This window comes from Garra rufa, chromosome 22, assembly GCF_049309525.1.
Source record: "Garra rufa chromosome 22, GarRuf1.0, whole genome shotgun sequence".
Lineage (NCBI taxonomy): Eukaryota > Metazoa > Chordata > Actinopteri > Cypriniformes > Cyprinidae > Garra > Garra rufa.
The window spans coordinates 35,860,642-35,878,751 of NC_133382.1; the positions used below are offsets into that span (position 1 = coordinate 35,860,642).

Consider the following 18,110-nt stretch of genomic DNA (forward strand, 5'->3'; position numbering starts at 1 on the left):
AGCGCCACCGATTTGGTGCACTTCTTCAGCGAAATAAAGGTTTGTACACATTTTATTTCATTTCTAAAGTCTTTACTGTGCTGTAAATTATATAATTTTACGCAACGCAACAACGAGACGTCAGTTAGCTGCATCATCAGCGGTCATTTGTTACGCATGATGGAAACGCCTTTTGCCTCACATAATATACAGTAAACTGATTTTATTCGTTATAAAACTGAATTTAATTTGATGGTAAACGATGTTGTCTAATCTCAGTACCATTTGTTAATAGGCATCTTTCAGATATGAGTGAAAAGCGAGGCGGCAGTCTGAGGTTCGTATTTCCCCCGGTGAACAGCAGCTCAACACTTGCCAAGTTTCCATCCAGTTTTTGAGATGTTTATACGGGCTATTATTTATTTGTAGCCTAATATTTTTTTTACGACATTCAAACTATCGATATAGAATTTATGCTCTAAAGTTAAAAGCAAAAAGATTTTGTTGACAGTTGAGAAATTTTATAGATGAATGGCATCTCCATCAACTAAATTTTGAAGCACTAAATATTTTTTCGCAAAAAAATCCTTGGCTGGAAACCTGGTTACTGGCTCAGATTTCGGTGAAAAATTATTACAAAGAAACTTCAGTTGAATTCACTTAAATTATAATTCTACTTTTAAATGTTACATTTTTTTTCTAAAATGCTTGTTAAACGAGTTTATATGTATTTAATGTTGTAAACCATGCTGTACACACCCACATAAATTCAATTTGTCTTATATTTTTGTCCATGGGTGTTCTTGCTTAATAATAAATGTTCATCTTTTGATTATTTTGATCATTGCTATTTGAACTGAAATGGATGATGATATCACGGAATTCATTGATGAACTGCCTTTAACTGAAAATTGATTATTTACAATAATGCGTTACTTACACACTATTGTGCTGTTTAAATACTGTGCAGTTGCTTTGACACAATCTGTATTGTTAAAAGCACTATATAAATAAAGGTGACTTGACTTGACTTGTTGCCTCTATAATTCTGAGTGTGATTTTCAATTTGCATCCCATTTTAAGCCAGCAATTTATTACTTTTTTAAACTATAGTTAACTTAAATAAAACAACCCAACATTTAACCCAACTAGCTGGGTCAAAACAACAGAGCATGCATGTCCAAAATTTACCTAGCGCTGGGTTGCCAAATAACCTGAGTTGGGTTGTTTTAAACCCATCATTTTTTGCTACAGCAAGACAAAATTTACCAAGAACAGAAACAAACTTACAACTAGGAATGCACCGAAATGAAAAATCTTGGTCGAAGCCAAACAAAATTAAACACTTTGCTGAAGGCCGATTACCGAACACGGTTTTTGTGTTTTTTTTCCGCCAATGTATTTTGCCAATTTTTTTTTTACCATTGCATAAATTAAATAGCCAAAATGTGCTTTTTACAGTTTTGCCTTGCTTTTCAAAAAAATAAAAATAAATAAATAAATTAACAACAATTTAAAAATATTTACTTAACACTGAACATTTTAACATTCTAGTAGACATTATAGCCTACCAACAAAGCACTATTTACCTTAAAATTAATAAGTTAGTAAAATAATATTCTTTGGCCATTTTAAGACCCCCTTTTTGAAACAGGCATGTGTTTTTTAATGTCCAAACAAAAGCAGCCCAGCTGAGCAAAGGAGAAAGTTAGAATAAATGTATTAATAGAGCTGTTGTAATGATTGTTGTCCTTATTTTTGTCTTTTTTATTTTATTTTACAGAACAACAGTAAAATTACAATGCTAACATTTATGAATGTTGACTTTTATTATGGAGGACACCCACAAGAAGACAGCAGCAGATTTATGAATGATTTATAATGATTTTTGTGTCTTTCACAAACAGTGAGACATGCTTCCACACTGTCGACATGTTTACTGCATTAGCACGCGCATCTATTTGATCGCATCACGTCATTGTTCGGTATAATTTATTCAGTGTTTTCGCTTATTCCTTTTTAGCTTTTTTTGGCTATTTTCAGCCGAATAATTTGCCAAACATTCAGTGCATCTCTATTTAAAACTTACCTCTTCATCTTGTAATATGTCAAATGTATCATACTCAACTCTGAAATGTTAATAAAAACAATTGTTACTTCAATAACACGCATTTAGTTTTTCAGCAATTCATAATTCATGTTAAGAACATTCCATCTTAGTTAAATTAAGCTTTATATGTAGATTCTGGAATTGTGAAAAGTGTCTCACCCCGCGCTGTTCATTATTTCAAGTATCTGACGGCTGAATCCACATTTGGCAGCCTGAGTATTCACAAAGACACGAGTTAAGAGGGTAAAAAAGGCTAGAACATCTTTTACATCATGAAAGGCTGCAGTGAAGTGAAACCCTGCGCTTGAAAGCCAATCAGAGGAAGCAAGTTTTTAACTCCACCAAAACACACGCAGACTACTGGAGAAGCTCAAAGAACAGAGTACATAAGATACGAGAGGCTCCTCTGGGCCCAAACCAGCCACAGAACCAAACTTTCATTTAGAAACTTACAACTACAACCACCTACAAAAGATATTCTGAAGTGCGTCTCAATAACTAGGGGAGAAAGAGGAGGTAATAGAACAAGAGAGACAGAGAGAGAGAAGCCAGTCAGACGAGAGAAGAGAGAGGTCTCATGGGGAAAGACTTTAAACTACTGCAAAGAATGCCTTTCATGTGTGAGTGTTAAAGATCAATACGGTTATGAGGAGAGAGGTGAGGGGTCTTTCTCCTCCATTAAAGAAAGAAAACACAGCTTTATCAGTGCTAGAGCCGCCTGACATCGATTTCTAGCGCCGTTTTACTTCTGCATGATTTCTTTTACTGTACGTTAATGGAAAAATTCAGCCAAAAAAGATCATTCTGTAATTATTTATTCACCTTTCAAACCCACATGTCTTTTTCTTCTAAAAACTAATAATAAAAAAAAAGAAATTAAAATGAACTGAACAAATAAAAATAAAAGCTAATCCCAAATAATACAAAATATAAAAGTACATACAACTAAAATAACACTGAATAATAACAATAGCAGAATTTTTGCAGCAATATTCATGTTATAAAATATTTTGACTTTTATTATTTTGAAATGTATTTTAATTTATAATGTACAACAACAATTTATCAATACTATCTACTATGAAATACAATTTAATTATTATTATTATATTTTTTCTTTAGCGGAACACAAAATTTAGCAGAATGTGCACGGAATGTTTACGATGGTATAAAATAAATTATTTAATATTCATTATTTTTAAATTAATTTAAAATAATTCTGAGAACAAAACAGTGTTGTTACTGCTAACTAAAACAAATTAGTAAAACGCATCTTTGTTAAATGAAATAAAACTGAAATGAAATATAAATGTATAAATGTATTAATATAAATGTATACACTTTTAAAATGTCACTTTGGCACTTAGGTGAAGTACTAAAAATCACTAACTACAATATAACTATTATTTTAAAAAAATATTATTTAACAAAAAAAGGTAACTATTAAATACAAACAAAATCTAAACCAAAATATTAATAAAAAATGTAAAACTACATAAAACTAAAATATCACTAAATAAAAATAACAATAGTTAATTTTCTCAGCAATATTCATGTTCTAAAATAATATTATAAAGTATTTTAGTTTAATTGTTAAGATGCATTTTATTTTATAATTTGTTTTTATTTATAATGTTTAAAATATTTTTATTTTTTATTTTATTATTTATCAATAAATCTACTATGAAATACAATTAAATCATTATTATTATTACATTTTTTTCTTGAGTAGAAAAAAAGGAAGAAATTTAGCAAAATGTCCATGCAGTGTTACTTATAATGGTCCAAAATAAATAATTTTATAAGAATTATTGTAAAAATTGTATGAAACATTTTTCAATTATTCAAACAATAACAGTAAAGCACATCTGTAAAATTAAATAAAGCAGAAATAAAATAGAAATAGCAGGCGAAAAAATCTCAAATTAACCTTGGCAGCTAATTAAAACACTAAAAATCACTAAATACAATAAAAGAAAAAAAATACAAATAAAGTAAATAAACTATTCAAATAAAAACAAACGAATAATAAAAATAAAAGTTAATTTAAAATATTAATAAAAACATAAGAGTACATAAATTAAAATAACACTGAATTATAATAATAATAATAATTTAGAAAATAAATGCAAATAAAATTAAGTTTACTTTAATTTAAAATACTGTTAGTTTTGGATGGCTTGCAAAGTAGAAAGAGGAAATAATGCTTTTGTCAGCTAAATAATATTTATATATATATATATATATATAATAAATTAATATATTTTTATATATTTTATATACTTAGATTAACTAAAACTGAGAACAAACTCCTGAAAATTGAGTCTGTTCTTCACATAAAGCTAACTTGAAAAACTTTGTCACTATGTTGCTGTTTAAAAAGTAACAGCATATGGATTAGTCATAACAAAGTTGAATAAACAACACAGAATTTTTTTTGGATAATTTATCCCTTTAACAGCCCCAGCTTTCTCTCCACTCTTTTAAACTGTGTTTCAGTAGAAAGTAAAGACATGAGAGAGAGAGAGGAAAAAAAAAAAGAGTACTTAAGTTCACTCACCTCTTTATTGCCTTTCATGAAGAGCATGACGGGTGATTTATTGATTAGCGATTTCAGCCTGTCAGAGGAGAGAATGTTTAAACAAGTCCACTAGTACAGAAAGGGGGCGGTTTGAGCGAGCGTGTATCTGTCTTTACCTGTTTTCCAGTGAGACGGTCTTGGGGAAAGTATTCTCAAGTTCACCAGACTCGATCAGCTCCTGTGGAGGATATAAAATATCTCTGAATCCAAACTCCCTTTCAACTTCACGCACACATATACGCTCTCGTTTCATAACTAACAGCTCCCTGCTGAGATATTTTACCTCGCTGTAAAGGTAAATTCACTATCTTAATGAGGAAGGGCCTCTAGGACTCTTGAGAGAAGAGAGAGAGGGGAAAGAGGATGGATGCTGGCTAATCTAGCCCTCCTCTCTCTCAGCAGGAGCGCTGTGCTTGCTTTAAGCAGTATGAGCTCGCTGGGAATGTAGAGCAACATACAGCTAATAACACCTAGCTGAGAACACACAAGCCGTCAAAAGTCCTGAAACATGAACACTTAAGATAATACGCATGGGATAAAAAACACAACATCAAGCGATAAAGAAATCTGTGGAAAAATATCTAAAAAAACACAGCTGCGCAAAGACTGAAGACTGAACACAATCAGTACTGTTAAAAGTTTCTTCTCATAACTGGCTGACGATGGTAAACCTCGTACCTTTATAATGTCCAGCCCTCCGATGAGGTCTCCGTTGACGTAGACTTGTGGATAAGTGGGCCAGTTGGAGTAGGTCTTAAGTCCCTGTCTGACCTCTTCATCTGAGAGGATGTCAAAACTGCTGTACTGTACATTGTGGTCCTTCAAAATCTGAACAATCTGACGACTAAAACCTGCAAGCAATGCAAGAAATAAAACAAAAATGCATTGAAGGTAAATTCTTAAAAAGAATATCATTACAGCAGGTTTAGTTTCTGTGCTTTTTACTAGCCTGCACTTATTTAAAGGCTTTGAAGAAACTAAAATTAAACAATTAAATTATAAACTAAAATTAAACAATTAAATTATAAAAAGCTAACTATAATATTTATAATGCCACTACAATAACAACGCATGTTATTGTCATTGCAAAATTAAAATTTATTTTGTTATTGAACTTTTATTAAATTAAATATATATAAAAAAATTCAAAAGTTTACAATTAGTAAGATTTTTAATGTTTTTAAACATTTATGCATTTCATGCTCAAAGTTCATTTATTTAATTAAAAATACAGAAAAAATTAATATTATAAGATATTATTGCAATTCAAAGTACCAGATTTTTATTTTAATTTACTTTAAAATATAATTTATTTGTGTGATGCAAAGTTGAATTTTCATCAGCCATTACTCCAATATTCAGTGTCACATGATCCTTCAGAAATCATTCTAATATAATATAATATAATATAATATAATATAATATAATATAATATAATATAATATAATATAATATAATATAATATAATATAAAATAAAATATGAAATATTATATACTCGGAAGTATATATATTATACAAATATGTTATATGCTCAGAAGTTTGGGATCAGTAAGATTTTTTTTTTAAAATTTAAGTCTTTTATGCTTAAAGTTCCATTTATTTCATTTAAAATACAGTAAAAAGTAATATTATAAAATATTATTGCAATTCAATAATATTAATACAATAAATATACTTTAAAATATAATTTATTTCTGTGATGCAAAGCTGCACTTTAATTAGCCATTACTCCAGTTTTCAGTGTCATATGATCCTTCAGAAATCATTCTAATATATGGATTTATTACTTTTATTATCAATGTTGGAAGTTAAAAAAAGAACAGCATTTATTCAAAATAGAAATCTTTTCTAACAATATAAGTCTTTACTATTACTTTTTTTTATCAATTCACATCCTTGCTGAATAAAAGTATTAATTTCTTTCAAAGAGAAAAAGAAAGACTTTGAACAAGGTGTTTATTGTTACAAAAGTTTTATATTTTAAATAAATGCTCTTCGTTTTAACGTTTTATTTATCAAAGAATCTTGAAAAAGTATCACAGGTTCCAATATATATATATATATATATATATATATATATATATATATATATATATATATATATATATATATATATATTAGTGGTGGGCATAGATTAATTTTTTTAATCTAGATTAATCTAGATTAAATCTTGAAATTAATCTAGATTAAAATGGCTAATTTGAATTCTTCTGAAAGCATTCAGAATATGTGTGCTACCCAAATAATGACTAAAAGTAAGTCTTTGAGAACGGGTTTCTCAAGCCAGGTGGCGCATTAGACCAGGCGCTCATCTCCTGTTTCCAAAATGCATTACAAACTGCTTGACAATTGCATTTAAAACACAATTAACTATACAAACTTGTGTAACCAAGTACTTCTGCGCAAAAGGCTGTACGACGTGCGCGTTCCAGTAAAATACACAGGCGCGCGGGTATGGATAGCCTATCTGCGTGCATCTTCCAATAAACTGCGTTGCTTTTAGAAGCGTCAATTCAGTTGTTGCATATAGTATAATGTCTTTATTTCGGGATTATCAAAGTAAATTATAACTCAAACTTGAGATTTTACTGGGGCACAGCAGATTTTCACTGGGGCACGTGCCCCAGTAAAAAGGGTCTAGCAACGCACGCACCTGCCCTGAAGCGGCTTCATAACTGCATCCATGTCTGCGCGTCTCATTTGATGTGGTAATTTTTTCACAGAAGTTGAAGACTCGTTCTCGCCCCCTACATTGCAATTCAACTAGATATACGTCATCCTCGCTAAAATATCAAAGTGAAAGTCATCATATCTTGCGTAGTTTAGACCCAGCTCCCAACCCAACTTTGAGAATAGATTATCGGCGATATTTTTTTTTATCGCGCGATATGAGTCTCACGTTAACGCAGCACGTTAACGCCGATAACGGCCCACCACTAATATATATATATATATATATTAAGAAGCACAACTGTTTCCAACATTGATGATAATTCAGCATATTAGAATGATTTCTGAAGGATCATGTAACACTTAAGACTGGAGTAATGATGCTGAAAATTCAGCTTTGCAAAACAGGAATAACTTATATTTTAAAGTATATTAAAAAATAGATAAGCACTTATAAACTGCATTAACATTTCATAATATTACATTTTTTTTTTGTATTTTCAATCAAATAAAAATAAAAAGTCTCTTTTAAAAAGCATTAAAAATCCAAATCCAAAACTTTTGATCAGCAGTGTATATCATAAAATGTTTTAAATATACATTTTTGTCACTACAATGCACTTAGCAAACTAGTTTTTTATTTATATATTTTCCATTTTCATTTTAATATTAGTTTTGGTAATTCTGTAGTGCTTTGTTCATTTTATTAGTTTTTATTTTTATTATATAGTTGTTAATAGAAATGATTAATTATTATTATTTAAGTACAATCATGATAAACTAAATTACTATGAGAAATGTTGAAATAAGCTATTTTATGATTTATAAAATACGTTTTTATATTTTATTTATTTTTTTGCAATAAGTAATGATTTTAAAATGAAAAGTCATGTTTGTTAACATTAGTTAATACACTGAACTAACATGAACTAACAATGAACAACTGTATTTTTATTAACTAACGTTAACAAAGATTAATAAATACTGTAATGAACGTATTGTTCATTGTCTGTTCATGTTAAATAATACATTAACTAATGTTAAAAAAACGGCACCCTATTGTAAAGTGTTACCCAATTTATATATGTGACCATGGACCACATAACCAGTCATGGGGGTCAATTTCTTTGAAATTAAGATTTATACACCTGAAAGCTGAATAAATAAGCTTTCCATTGATGTTGGTTTGTTAGGACAATAAGGAAAATATTTGGCCGAGATACAAATTTGAAAATCTAGAATCTGAGGATGCAACAAATATCAAAACATTGAGAAAACCACCTTTAAAGTTGTCCAAATTAAGTTCTTAGCAATGCATATTACTAATCAAAAAATAAGTCTTGATATATTTACAGTAGAAAATTCACAAAATACAAAATAAACAACTTAATATCCTAAAGATTTTTGCCATAAAATAAAATCAATCATTTTAACTCATACAATGTATTGTTGGCTATTGCTACAAATATACTCAAGCTACCTAAGACTGGTTTTGTGGTCCAGGGTCACTTTTTTTAAGTGCTTTTAGTTGGAGTTTAACAACAAACCTGCTATCCTGATTTTTAGTCACGTTTTAAAATGTGCAAACATGGGAAAAAGAAAAAGAAGCAAAAATAACTCATATGTCCATTTTTAGACACTACGCAATACTGGCCAACACAACTGAATGAAAAATATTTTCTGATTTCTGAATTTTAAATAGCAGTTCTATACATATGAGATGACTACAAGCCAAAAATGAGAGAGGATAAAAGAGAGAGAGAGAGAGAGAGAGAGAGAGAGAGAGAGAGAGAGAGATATTAGATGGGAGGAGACAAAGAGAACAAGAAGCAAGAGAAACGGCGCACAAGGAGGAGGAGTGAGCGAGAGAAAGAAACAAGATCAGGAGAGAAAGATGTGCAAGGTGATGTGTAGAGTCTGTGTAGCCCCTGCAGTAAAACAACCATTTTCATCTTGTGTGGCTCATGAGGGAATTCATTATAAAACAGCTCCAGGCGCCTCACTTGTGCTTATGCATTTGCTGGTATAATAGCTCGACTCTATCAGAGCGGGCAAACAGGCGGGCAGCTGCTTTCTCTGGCTCCGGGCGAACTCCACCAGACATGCTGCATTGATTGCCGAGTTCTTTCCCCCTCTATGCCTGCACCTACAGGGGCCGAAGACCGTTCGTTTTGGCCGACTCCGCTCCAGGAGAGGGGAGATGGTAAAGCCTTGTTCCTCTTTTGAAGGACAACCCACTCAGAGCGAGAAAGGCTGAGAGATCTGAATTGATGCACGGACCCTTAACCTTTTAATTTGACATGCTTAAGTGCTTTAGAGTTAGCGTTAGCAGACCACTTGATCATTTGGCTCAACGCTTGTATTGGAACGAAAGAGCGTGTTTACGTTTAGAACCCAATGCATGCCACCGACAGGCATGGCTCACTCTCTGTGCATTAGTTCTTGATTTGGATATCAGCCAAGCGAATGAGAACATCAATAAGTTTCAGCATTATAATATCTCCGAGCCGGACCGACCCACTGACACCTAGCGCAGCTTCAAATAACATCAACGGCGCCGAGCAACAGGTTTCGGGCTCAGAGACGAAGCGGCGTAAACTCGGAGGATCTTCTATTAATAAAGCAGAGCTGGAGGAGCTGGCAGCCGTTGAAAGCCTAACATCACGTTTGAGATTAGAGTTCAATATCGTTTTTATTTTGATCTCGGGATGGCAAACGCCAGCATTCCCCCAGACCTTCCTCTTCGCACAGCCAAAACGTCAAGCGCTAAACTGCGCCTCAGTCCATGACGGAATATGCACTTTGAACTATCAAAAGTACTTTGTTTTGAATGGGTGAAATTAATACGAGGATGTTTTCCAATGCTGAACCACACATATTTGACAGGAGGAGGAAGTGTTAGGCAGAAGAAAAAAGCATGCCAGGAAATCAGCGGATCAAACAGAAATAAGCAAGATCACGCTGACAGCCTAAAGTTAAACAAACTAAAGACTGAAAAGCTATTAAGCGATTAAGCTGTCACTGTGAGGATTTATGAAGTATAACTATGACTTACAAAAGCAGAACATGTGCCTTTTTTAGAGTGTTAAGCAGCATGTTGACAAATGTTTGATTAACAAAAGTGGTTGTTCACACTTGTCAACAGAATGTCTCTTAATATTTGTGAATTAAAGTAAATACACACCCTTTTCACAGACTGTGATTCTGCGTTTCTAGTTATTAACAACATAAATCAAGCAATTTTTATTTGAAAATAAATGAATGTACATTTATAACACTACACTTTATGTTATGGGTCAAAGACATTAAGATGTCCACGTCAAAAGAAATTTGCAAAAGTGATTTTATGTTCATAGAAAGCACATTAAATGTAAGTAAAGCGTCTACTTTTAAGGTTTCAAGTAAGTTTTTACAGAATAAAATGAAAAACTTTGTCTGAAATCATGTTACATTGCGTGTAACAATATTTATGTAAAAATACAAGAGCATGCTTATTCTGACTTGTACATATTAAAATATATAAAAGAATAAGTGAGCATAATACCTTTTATTGTGTTTTAAATGATTAATACATTATTACTGACAAATGGGCATAGTAAACTTAGGATAGTGGCAAATTTTACAAAATGTAAAAAGACAACTAATTAGTATTTGGGGTGAAAGTAAATAATCTTTTAATATGTCATAAAGTGATTTTTGTTGTAAATATGCCTGACAAGATTGTTACACTAAATGGCATTTTAATGGGCGTCTTCCGCAAATTAGGGAAAAAAAGTATGAGATTTATTTTTTGCTCAGAAAAACGAAAACAAAAATTCAATTAAATTAACTAGAAAGCTTTTTCATTTTTTGGAAAAATAACAACAATTTAAAGCAGTTATTGTTTTTTTATGCTTAAACCCTTTTTTGTCTTTGACCCTAATACATTAAATTACAATTACGCTTTGTCAATGCAAAGACGCGAATAGATGCAAATTGTGCTTTGTGATTGCTGCAAACGTGTGAAATAAGCCTCAATCCTGTCTTCCAGGCAAGATGAAAAATTCTTGGTTGTTATCTGGAAAATTTAAAATTATCTGGAAATGTTCATTCTGGAGTGACCTTTTTTATTTTAAATCCCACCTGGTATGTTCCCAAAAATGTTACGTTTGGGAATCCCAAACCACAGCACGCTTTTGTTGTGCGCACACCATTATTCTTTTGTAGTTACATTTTTATATTAAACTCTTGTTCTGTGCTGGAAATATTTTGCTAATTGGGTGTTAATGGTTAAAAATGGATGGCCTTTTAAAAATTGATTGGAAATTTCAAATTACGCCTACACGATTACCAAATTCAATATTTTTGTCAACTCGTTTTATTTCAGTTGGCACAATTTATTATAGGCCTATATCATCTTGGATGACATGGGGGTGAGTAAATGATCAGGAAATTTTAATACTGTAGTGATCTGACCCTTTCTATTTTAAATCCCACCTGGTATGTTCCCAAAAATGTTAAGTTTGGGAATCCCAACCCACAGCACAAAGCATGCAAAAAGTTGTGAAAACCGTGCAACATGAGAACAATGTAACTGAATGCACATCACATTGTGCTGCACCGTTTACGTCAATTTTAATGGGAGCTATTTATCAACAGGTTGTTTTTTTAATCAGTAGACATTTTGGTGGAAAAGGGTACCTGGAATATAGTGGCACATCCATTTCACACTTAAGAAAGACGTAATACACTTCTCTTTCCGCCCCATTCACACAACCTTGATTTGTCTCAGTCCATCGCCAACGGTTGCTCTAACTAACCCGCTGCCCCGGTGTTAATTTATGCGAGCGAGTGTATACGTGTGTGCTTACCACAGCGAGGCTCCTGGGGCGATCCCTTCATGAAGAGCATGCAGGGTGCGGCGTTGACCAGCTTCTTCAGTCTCTCGTTGAGATCCTCTTTAGGGACGTCCCCCGCCCTGGCAGCCCCGCCCCCACCGGACCCCAGCCGCTGCACCTTATTGGTCAGCTCAGGGGCATGCGCACCATCCAACCTGTCAATCTTCTCACCGCCCTAAGGGTTGTCGGTAAACAAATAAATAAATAAAAAACACTCAAGAGTGAGTAGTGATAGATTGAGAGTGAGGAAAAAAAACAGCATTAATTTTTTAGGATGCTTGCCAGTTTGTTTAGATTGTTTGCAGGGAGAGAGAGAAAACAGGCCGCAGGCTCTCCTGGTTCTTTGACATGTTACGCCAAGAGAGGGAAAGTCTTGCCAAGCCGTGTGTTTGTTTAACCTCCGATTATTTCTCAGTTGCTTGATTCTAACACGAGGAGATTTTGCAGCTCACATTACTTGATCGTTAAACTCAACCTTCCCAACAGGCTCCGTTTTTCTAACCTCGTCTCCCTCTGCTAAATAAACACAAAACACTATCGCAGCACACCTAACATAAATAAAAGCCGTGTGTACAGAAAAACGCAATCTGGCATAGATCAGCATGCTTTATGAAACATAAAGAACACAGTGTATATTAGTGAACTTCATACTGTTGAAAACTACATAAAAATTGAAAACTGACGTTCTTAAGCGAATGTTATTCTAACACAAAATAAATGTTTGTTTTTATGATATTATCAAATGTTTGAACTTTTTCTGCCTCTGAAACAACTTTTCTGCTGATGTAATTAAGGTTGTGTGTGCAGGGAAAACTGATACTAACCAATAACAATCAAATTCAAATGATAATAAATGAATTCCCCCTTTTTTTAAAGGTTGTATCAGCGATTTCTAGCCTGAAACATAAAGTGTCAAATTCAGCTGACCTTTCATCACGATCCGCTCGCTGCCTGCCCCATAAATTGTCTGTGAAAAAAACGTGTCTCTCTGGTCAGCCTAGGGTCCGAGATATGCCAAAAAAACAATCGGCACTACCAACCTTTCCACACATAAACAAACAGTGTTCCAACCAATCAGCGTCAGGGGTTTGGTGTTGTGGACTTTCGCTCAGCCTCCCTCACATCCCTGCACCAGTAGGAAAGTCCACAACACCAAACCCCTGACGCTGATTGGTTGGAACACTGTTTGTTTATCTGTGGAAAGGTTGGTAGTGCCGATTGTTTTTTTGGCATATCTCGGACCCTAGGCTGACCAGAGAGACGCGGTTTTTTCAAAGACAATTTATGGGGCAAGCAGCGAGCAGATCGTGAAGAAAGGTCAACTGAAATTGACACTTTATGTTTTAGGCTAGAAATCGCTGATACACCCTTTAATAGTTTCATTTGTAAAAGAGTTACTTTGGATGTTTTGTGAAAGCCATTATATGTTTCAAGTTGGTAAGAAATGCTGCTTGCGGTTTTACTTTTGTAACAGGCTCTACAGTGCGACCATTTCACTCACATTTGCGACTTAAACTGCTGCGTGCAGTACCAGTGCGACTGACCCGATCAGCATATTTTTGTTTGCGCTGGTTTTTACGTGTTGGAAGGTTTTTACATGTTTTTTGCAAGGTTGAGTAATGCATCACAGACATATCTCACAAATCCTTTGATAAATAAAGTATAGAGAGAGTGTAAATAAGAGATTTATTTTGCAGTCTAAAGAGCTTTGTTGATTATAATGGAACTTTGTGATGAACTAAGAAGCTTTTAATCATTTTTAAGGACGTTTGTAAGTGAGATATTGATTTAATACAAAAGTTAAATAAACAAGGAGTTATTATTAAGTGACTTAAATTGTCTGACTATAACACTATTGCCTGATTTAGTTCTAAAATAGTCTGAAACAAGTCACAACTGAGCCGCTGCACATCTTTATTCAAACACAGCGGTGTTTCGTTTATGAATGAACAAGCTTTTTTAAACAAATCTAGTGAAATGATTCAATTTCCTATTCATAAAGACAGTCACTTGCTTTATTCCTGAATGAATTAGCCGTTCGAACGAATCAAATTAATGATATGATACAGTAATTAAATCAGTGACTTGACGCAACCTACTGGCAGATTTAGTTTCATTTTTAAAGTATCTTTTCAGTTATTTAAAACATTTAATATTTCTGTATTCCAAATGCCATATTTAAAACATTAATCTCAACATGAATTTATAAATGCAACCTCTGATTACACAAAAATACACCTACAAACCACTTTTGTGTTCTTCTGTGCCACCTCTGTAGTACAAATAACAAATTTAGTTAATACTGATTTCATTTGACTGGTAACTTATTCTACTTGTTCTTATTCTGTTGGTTTAATTGGAAATTTTAAAAAGCTTTAGAAATAAAACATAAAAGATTATATACTTTTAACAAAGTTAGAAAATGCCATTACAAAGGTAAAAACAAAATTGTAATAGAAAGGCAAATTTTTATCAGATTTTTTGATTATTGTTTAGAATATGCTCCTGAAAGTTTGCCTGTGCTCCTACATTTTAAAAAGAAAAGTAAGTGTAGAGCCCTGAGGTGTATTTCTAAGTAATAGCAAAATAGTTAAAAAGTTACAATTAATAAAAGAACTTACATAAACAAATTAAAGTTTAACTGAATAATTCATGCAAGTACTTCAGCTAAAATATGTTTCACATTTCTGCTCATAAAACCTCAAAGAGTCTAATTATTTTTTTGTGGTCTTTAAAATTATGCCAATAACGTTGTAGACAGTTCAACAAGAAAATGAAATTACCCAAGGAAAAATATTCACTATCAATCAAATTACATTAAAATGATCAAAAGATTTAAACTTCATTGTTGTTCTTTTGAAAAGAAAAAAGGGTAATGTTGCCACAAAAATATTAAGTACCACAACTGTTCAACACTGATAATATTAAGAAATGTTCCTAAAGGAGAAGTCCGGTGTGATTTTGACCTGAAGTGTATTGAATCATGATACCGAGTGTGAACGTACCTTGAATATCTCATCTCGGTTTGTGTCCTGCTGTCCGAAATCTGGGGTCAGTTAGCCGATGCTCACAACAGGTTGTCAATGAGAGTCAATAGGGCATCGAAGTAGCCATGTAAATAAATCACTGTTTTATGCCATTTACGAGGCACAAAGTAGCTCCACACTTCATTGGTAGACTTCCAAGGGCCCTGACATTTAAAACGAGACATTGAGAACTTTGAAAAAGCACCGGTAGTTTATTTACGAGAAGATTTATACAGACATTCCCCTTAGTAAAATCACCGGCCGCCGCCATCTTAAATTTAGTCACGATAAGTCGAGTGACGAGCAGGAAGGAACTTATCAGGTTATCAACTTATCAGGTTGTAGTTTCCTTCCTGCTGGACACTCGACTTATCGTGACTAAATTCAAGATGGCGGCGGCCGGATTTTTTCTTGCAGGAACTGTCTGTATAAATCTTCTCGTAAATAAACTACCGGTGCTTTTTCTGAGTTCTCAATGTCTCGTTTTAAATGTCAGGGCCCTTGGAAGTCTACCAATGAAGTGTGGAGCTACTTTGTGCCTCGTAAATGGCGTAAAACAGTGATTTATTTACATGGCTACTTCGATGCCCTATTGACTCTCATTGACAACCTGTTGTTAGCATCGGCTAACTGACCCCAGATTTCGGACAGCAGGACACAAACCGAGATGAGATATTCAAGGTACGTTCACACTCGGTATCATGATTCAATACACTTTAGGTCAATATCACACCGGACTTCCCCTTTAAGCAGAAAATCAACATAAGAACGATTGCTGAACGATCATGTGACAATGAAGGCACTTTGAAGGAGTAATAATGCTGAAAATTCAGCTTTGCATCACAGGAATAAATGAATACATTTCAAAATATACTGAAATAGAAAATAGTCATTTTTAAATTGTAGTTTCACTGCATTTTTGATCAAATAAACAGTATTGGTGAGCAGAGGACACTTTGTTTCAAAAACAAGAATAAAGAAGCCTTAACTGCCCCAAAGTTTTAAAAGTTCAATTTATTTAAATCATACAGATTGATCCATTTCTGACTAAACCAAACTCCCAATCTAAAAAATCTTGCCTTTATTATATGAAAAAAATAAATAAATAAACAATTTTAAATAAATCTAAGCATAGCTGAAGTCAAATGTGGAAGTTTTACCTTGAAGAAGAGGAAGGTGGGAACTGAAGCGATCTCATACTTCTCAGAAACCTCCGGGACTGCCTCTGCCTCCAGCTAAAGAGAGAGGGAGAGAACTACTGTACTAATGATTCTTTATAATTCACATTAATAAAACATCACACACATCAACATGTCAAACATAACACACATGCTGACAGTTTATCTGGCTGTAAAAACCCCATTTAAGACAGAAAAACATTGCACAAATTGACAACTAACACTACAAATCTAAACTCCACTCCCTCAGCTATAATATAGAAAATAATGATGACAGCCGAAGCTGACAGTCAAACCCACTTCATGTTGAATTTGCTTCTGCTAACGATTCAAATTACTTTTGTGGGTACATATGCTCTACCTAAAAAGTAATTGCTTAAAAGAACTAAACTAAGAAAAAATATCAAATTCTGAATCTATTCTGAAGAACATAATTTATTCCATCCATACAGATTATAAAAGGGCAGTTTTTGCTTGAAGAACTCTTCTGCTCTGCTGACTGTGTGATGAAAGGCAGTATTAACCCTTAACAGAAGGAAAAAATTCTCTCTGCCAGTTTAAGGCCATGAGGAAGGTAAAGTCATTCAGAGCCTGAGGCATTTCAATGTGCTCCACTGGGAACTGGAGAGCAGAGGGAGGAGAGCAGCTGGATCTGTGTTACTGGAGCTAGAGCCGTTTCACCATTTAGAGACCAGTGCACACAGAAAGATTTGCAAGAATAATGGCTTCATTTTCAAACAGGTCTCTCAAACACAACATGCCATCTGCGAACGGTCAAACAAATAGAGTTCCGTGCCACTGGTCAAGCCATTACTGTTATGTTGGCTGGTTTAGAAAATCAAACAACCAACAAAATATTTCCAGTGGCACAGTATTGTAAAATTTTAGGAATGGCTTACACAAAATACATTAACCTTTGTACGTTCAAAAAAAAAGTTACACATGGGTGCAAAATGGACAGAAGTGTCCATAAAAATATGATTTATTAATATTTTTTTTCCACTTTCACTTATGTCGATTTTTTAACCAGCATCTATTCTCATTATAGACACCAAACATTCATTAATTTTCAAAATTGTAATCCTTTAAATTCTGGTTTGTTTGCATAATACCACAGGTGTTGTTTAATACATTTTTTTTTTTTAGTAATTTCCATATATTCCAAATACAGAATTTTTTTCTTTGCTTATTAGATTCTTGGGTGTGTCAGTGAAGAACAACATTAATTTTGAGGCATTTATATTTTTATGTAGTGTCAGATTTAAAAAAAAAAATGTATATGCCAAATTTGAAAAAATGGCACAATTTAGTAAAAAATGGTAAAATTTTAAATCTGAAGCCTTGCCGATAGAATGAACACCTATTAGCAAATCTTGCATTATTTTATTGTCAAATGGACCTGGGTTAAATAATTGCAGTTTTAATGGGTTTCAATGTGCAGTTTTGTCCTTAATGTCCTGAGTGTGAGTATTTTTTTGTACGGAGGGTACAATTTTTTTGATGGAAATGATGGTGAAATATTACAATTTCAATAAAAATAAAATTTTGCAGTTGGCATTAACAAGGTCACACAAGGCTTCATTTGGGATACAAGAAAGCATTTAATGAAAAGCTGAAACATTTTAAAAATGTGTATAAGAATGAAATACCTAATAATCACAAAAATACATTTCTGGGGAAAAAAAATG

At 33.1% G+C, this 18,110-nt stretch overlaps 1 protein-coding gene across 1 annotated transcript; it reads right to left on the minus strand.

The window, feature by feature from the left end:
* Nucleotides 1–2,010: 2,010 nt before the first annotated feature.
* Nucleotides 2,011–16,727, minus strand: glrx3 (glutaredoxin 3). Its single transcript, XM_073827934.1, has 8 exons — nt 16,719–16,727; nt 16,405–16,479; nt 12,192–12,393; nt 5,349–5,521; nt 4,787–4,848; nt 4,650–4,707; nt 2,249–2,301; nt 2,011–2,108 (listed from the first exon to the last, which is right to left on the minus strand). Exons 1-8 carry the CDS (start codon nt 16,725–16,727, stop codon nt 2,054–2,056), a joined length of 687 nt encoding a protein of 228 aa, XP_073684035.1. The 3' UTR covers nt 2,011–2,053.
* Nucleotides 16,728–18,110: the final 1,383 nt, after the last annotated feature.

Coding starts and splice junctions, on each gene's coding strand:
- glrx3 (XM_073827934.1), bottom strand. Junction 4,708..4,786: donor ACCGTCTCACTGGAAAACAG/GTAAAGACAGAT, acceptor CTCCTCTGACAG/GCTGAAATCGCTAATCAATA. Junction 2,109..2,248: donor GAAATAATGAACAGCGCGGG/GTGAGACACTTT, acceptor TTAACATTTCAG/AGTTGAGTATGATACATTTG.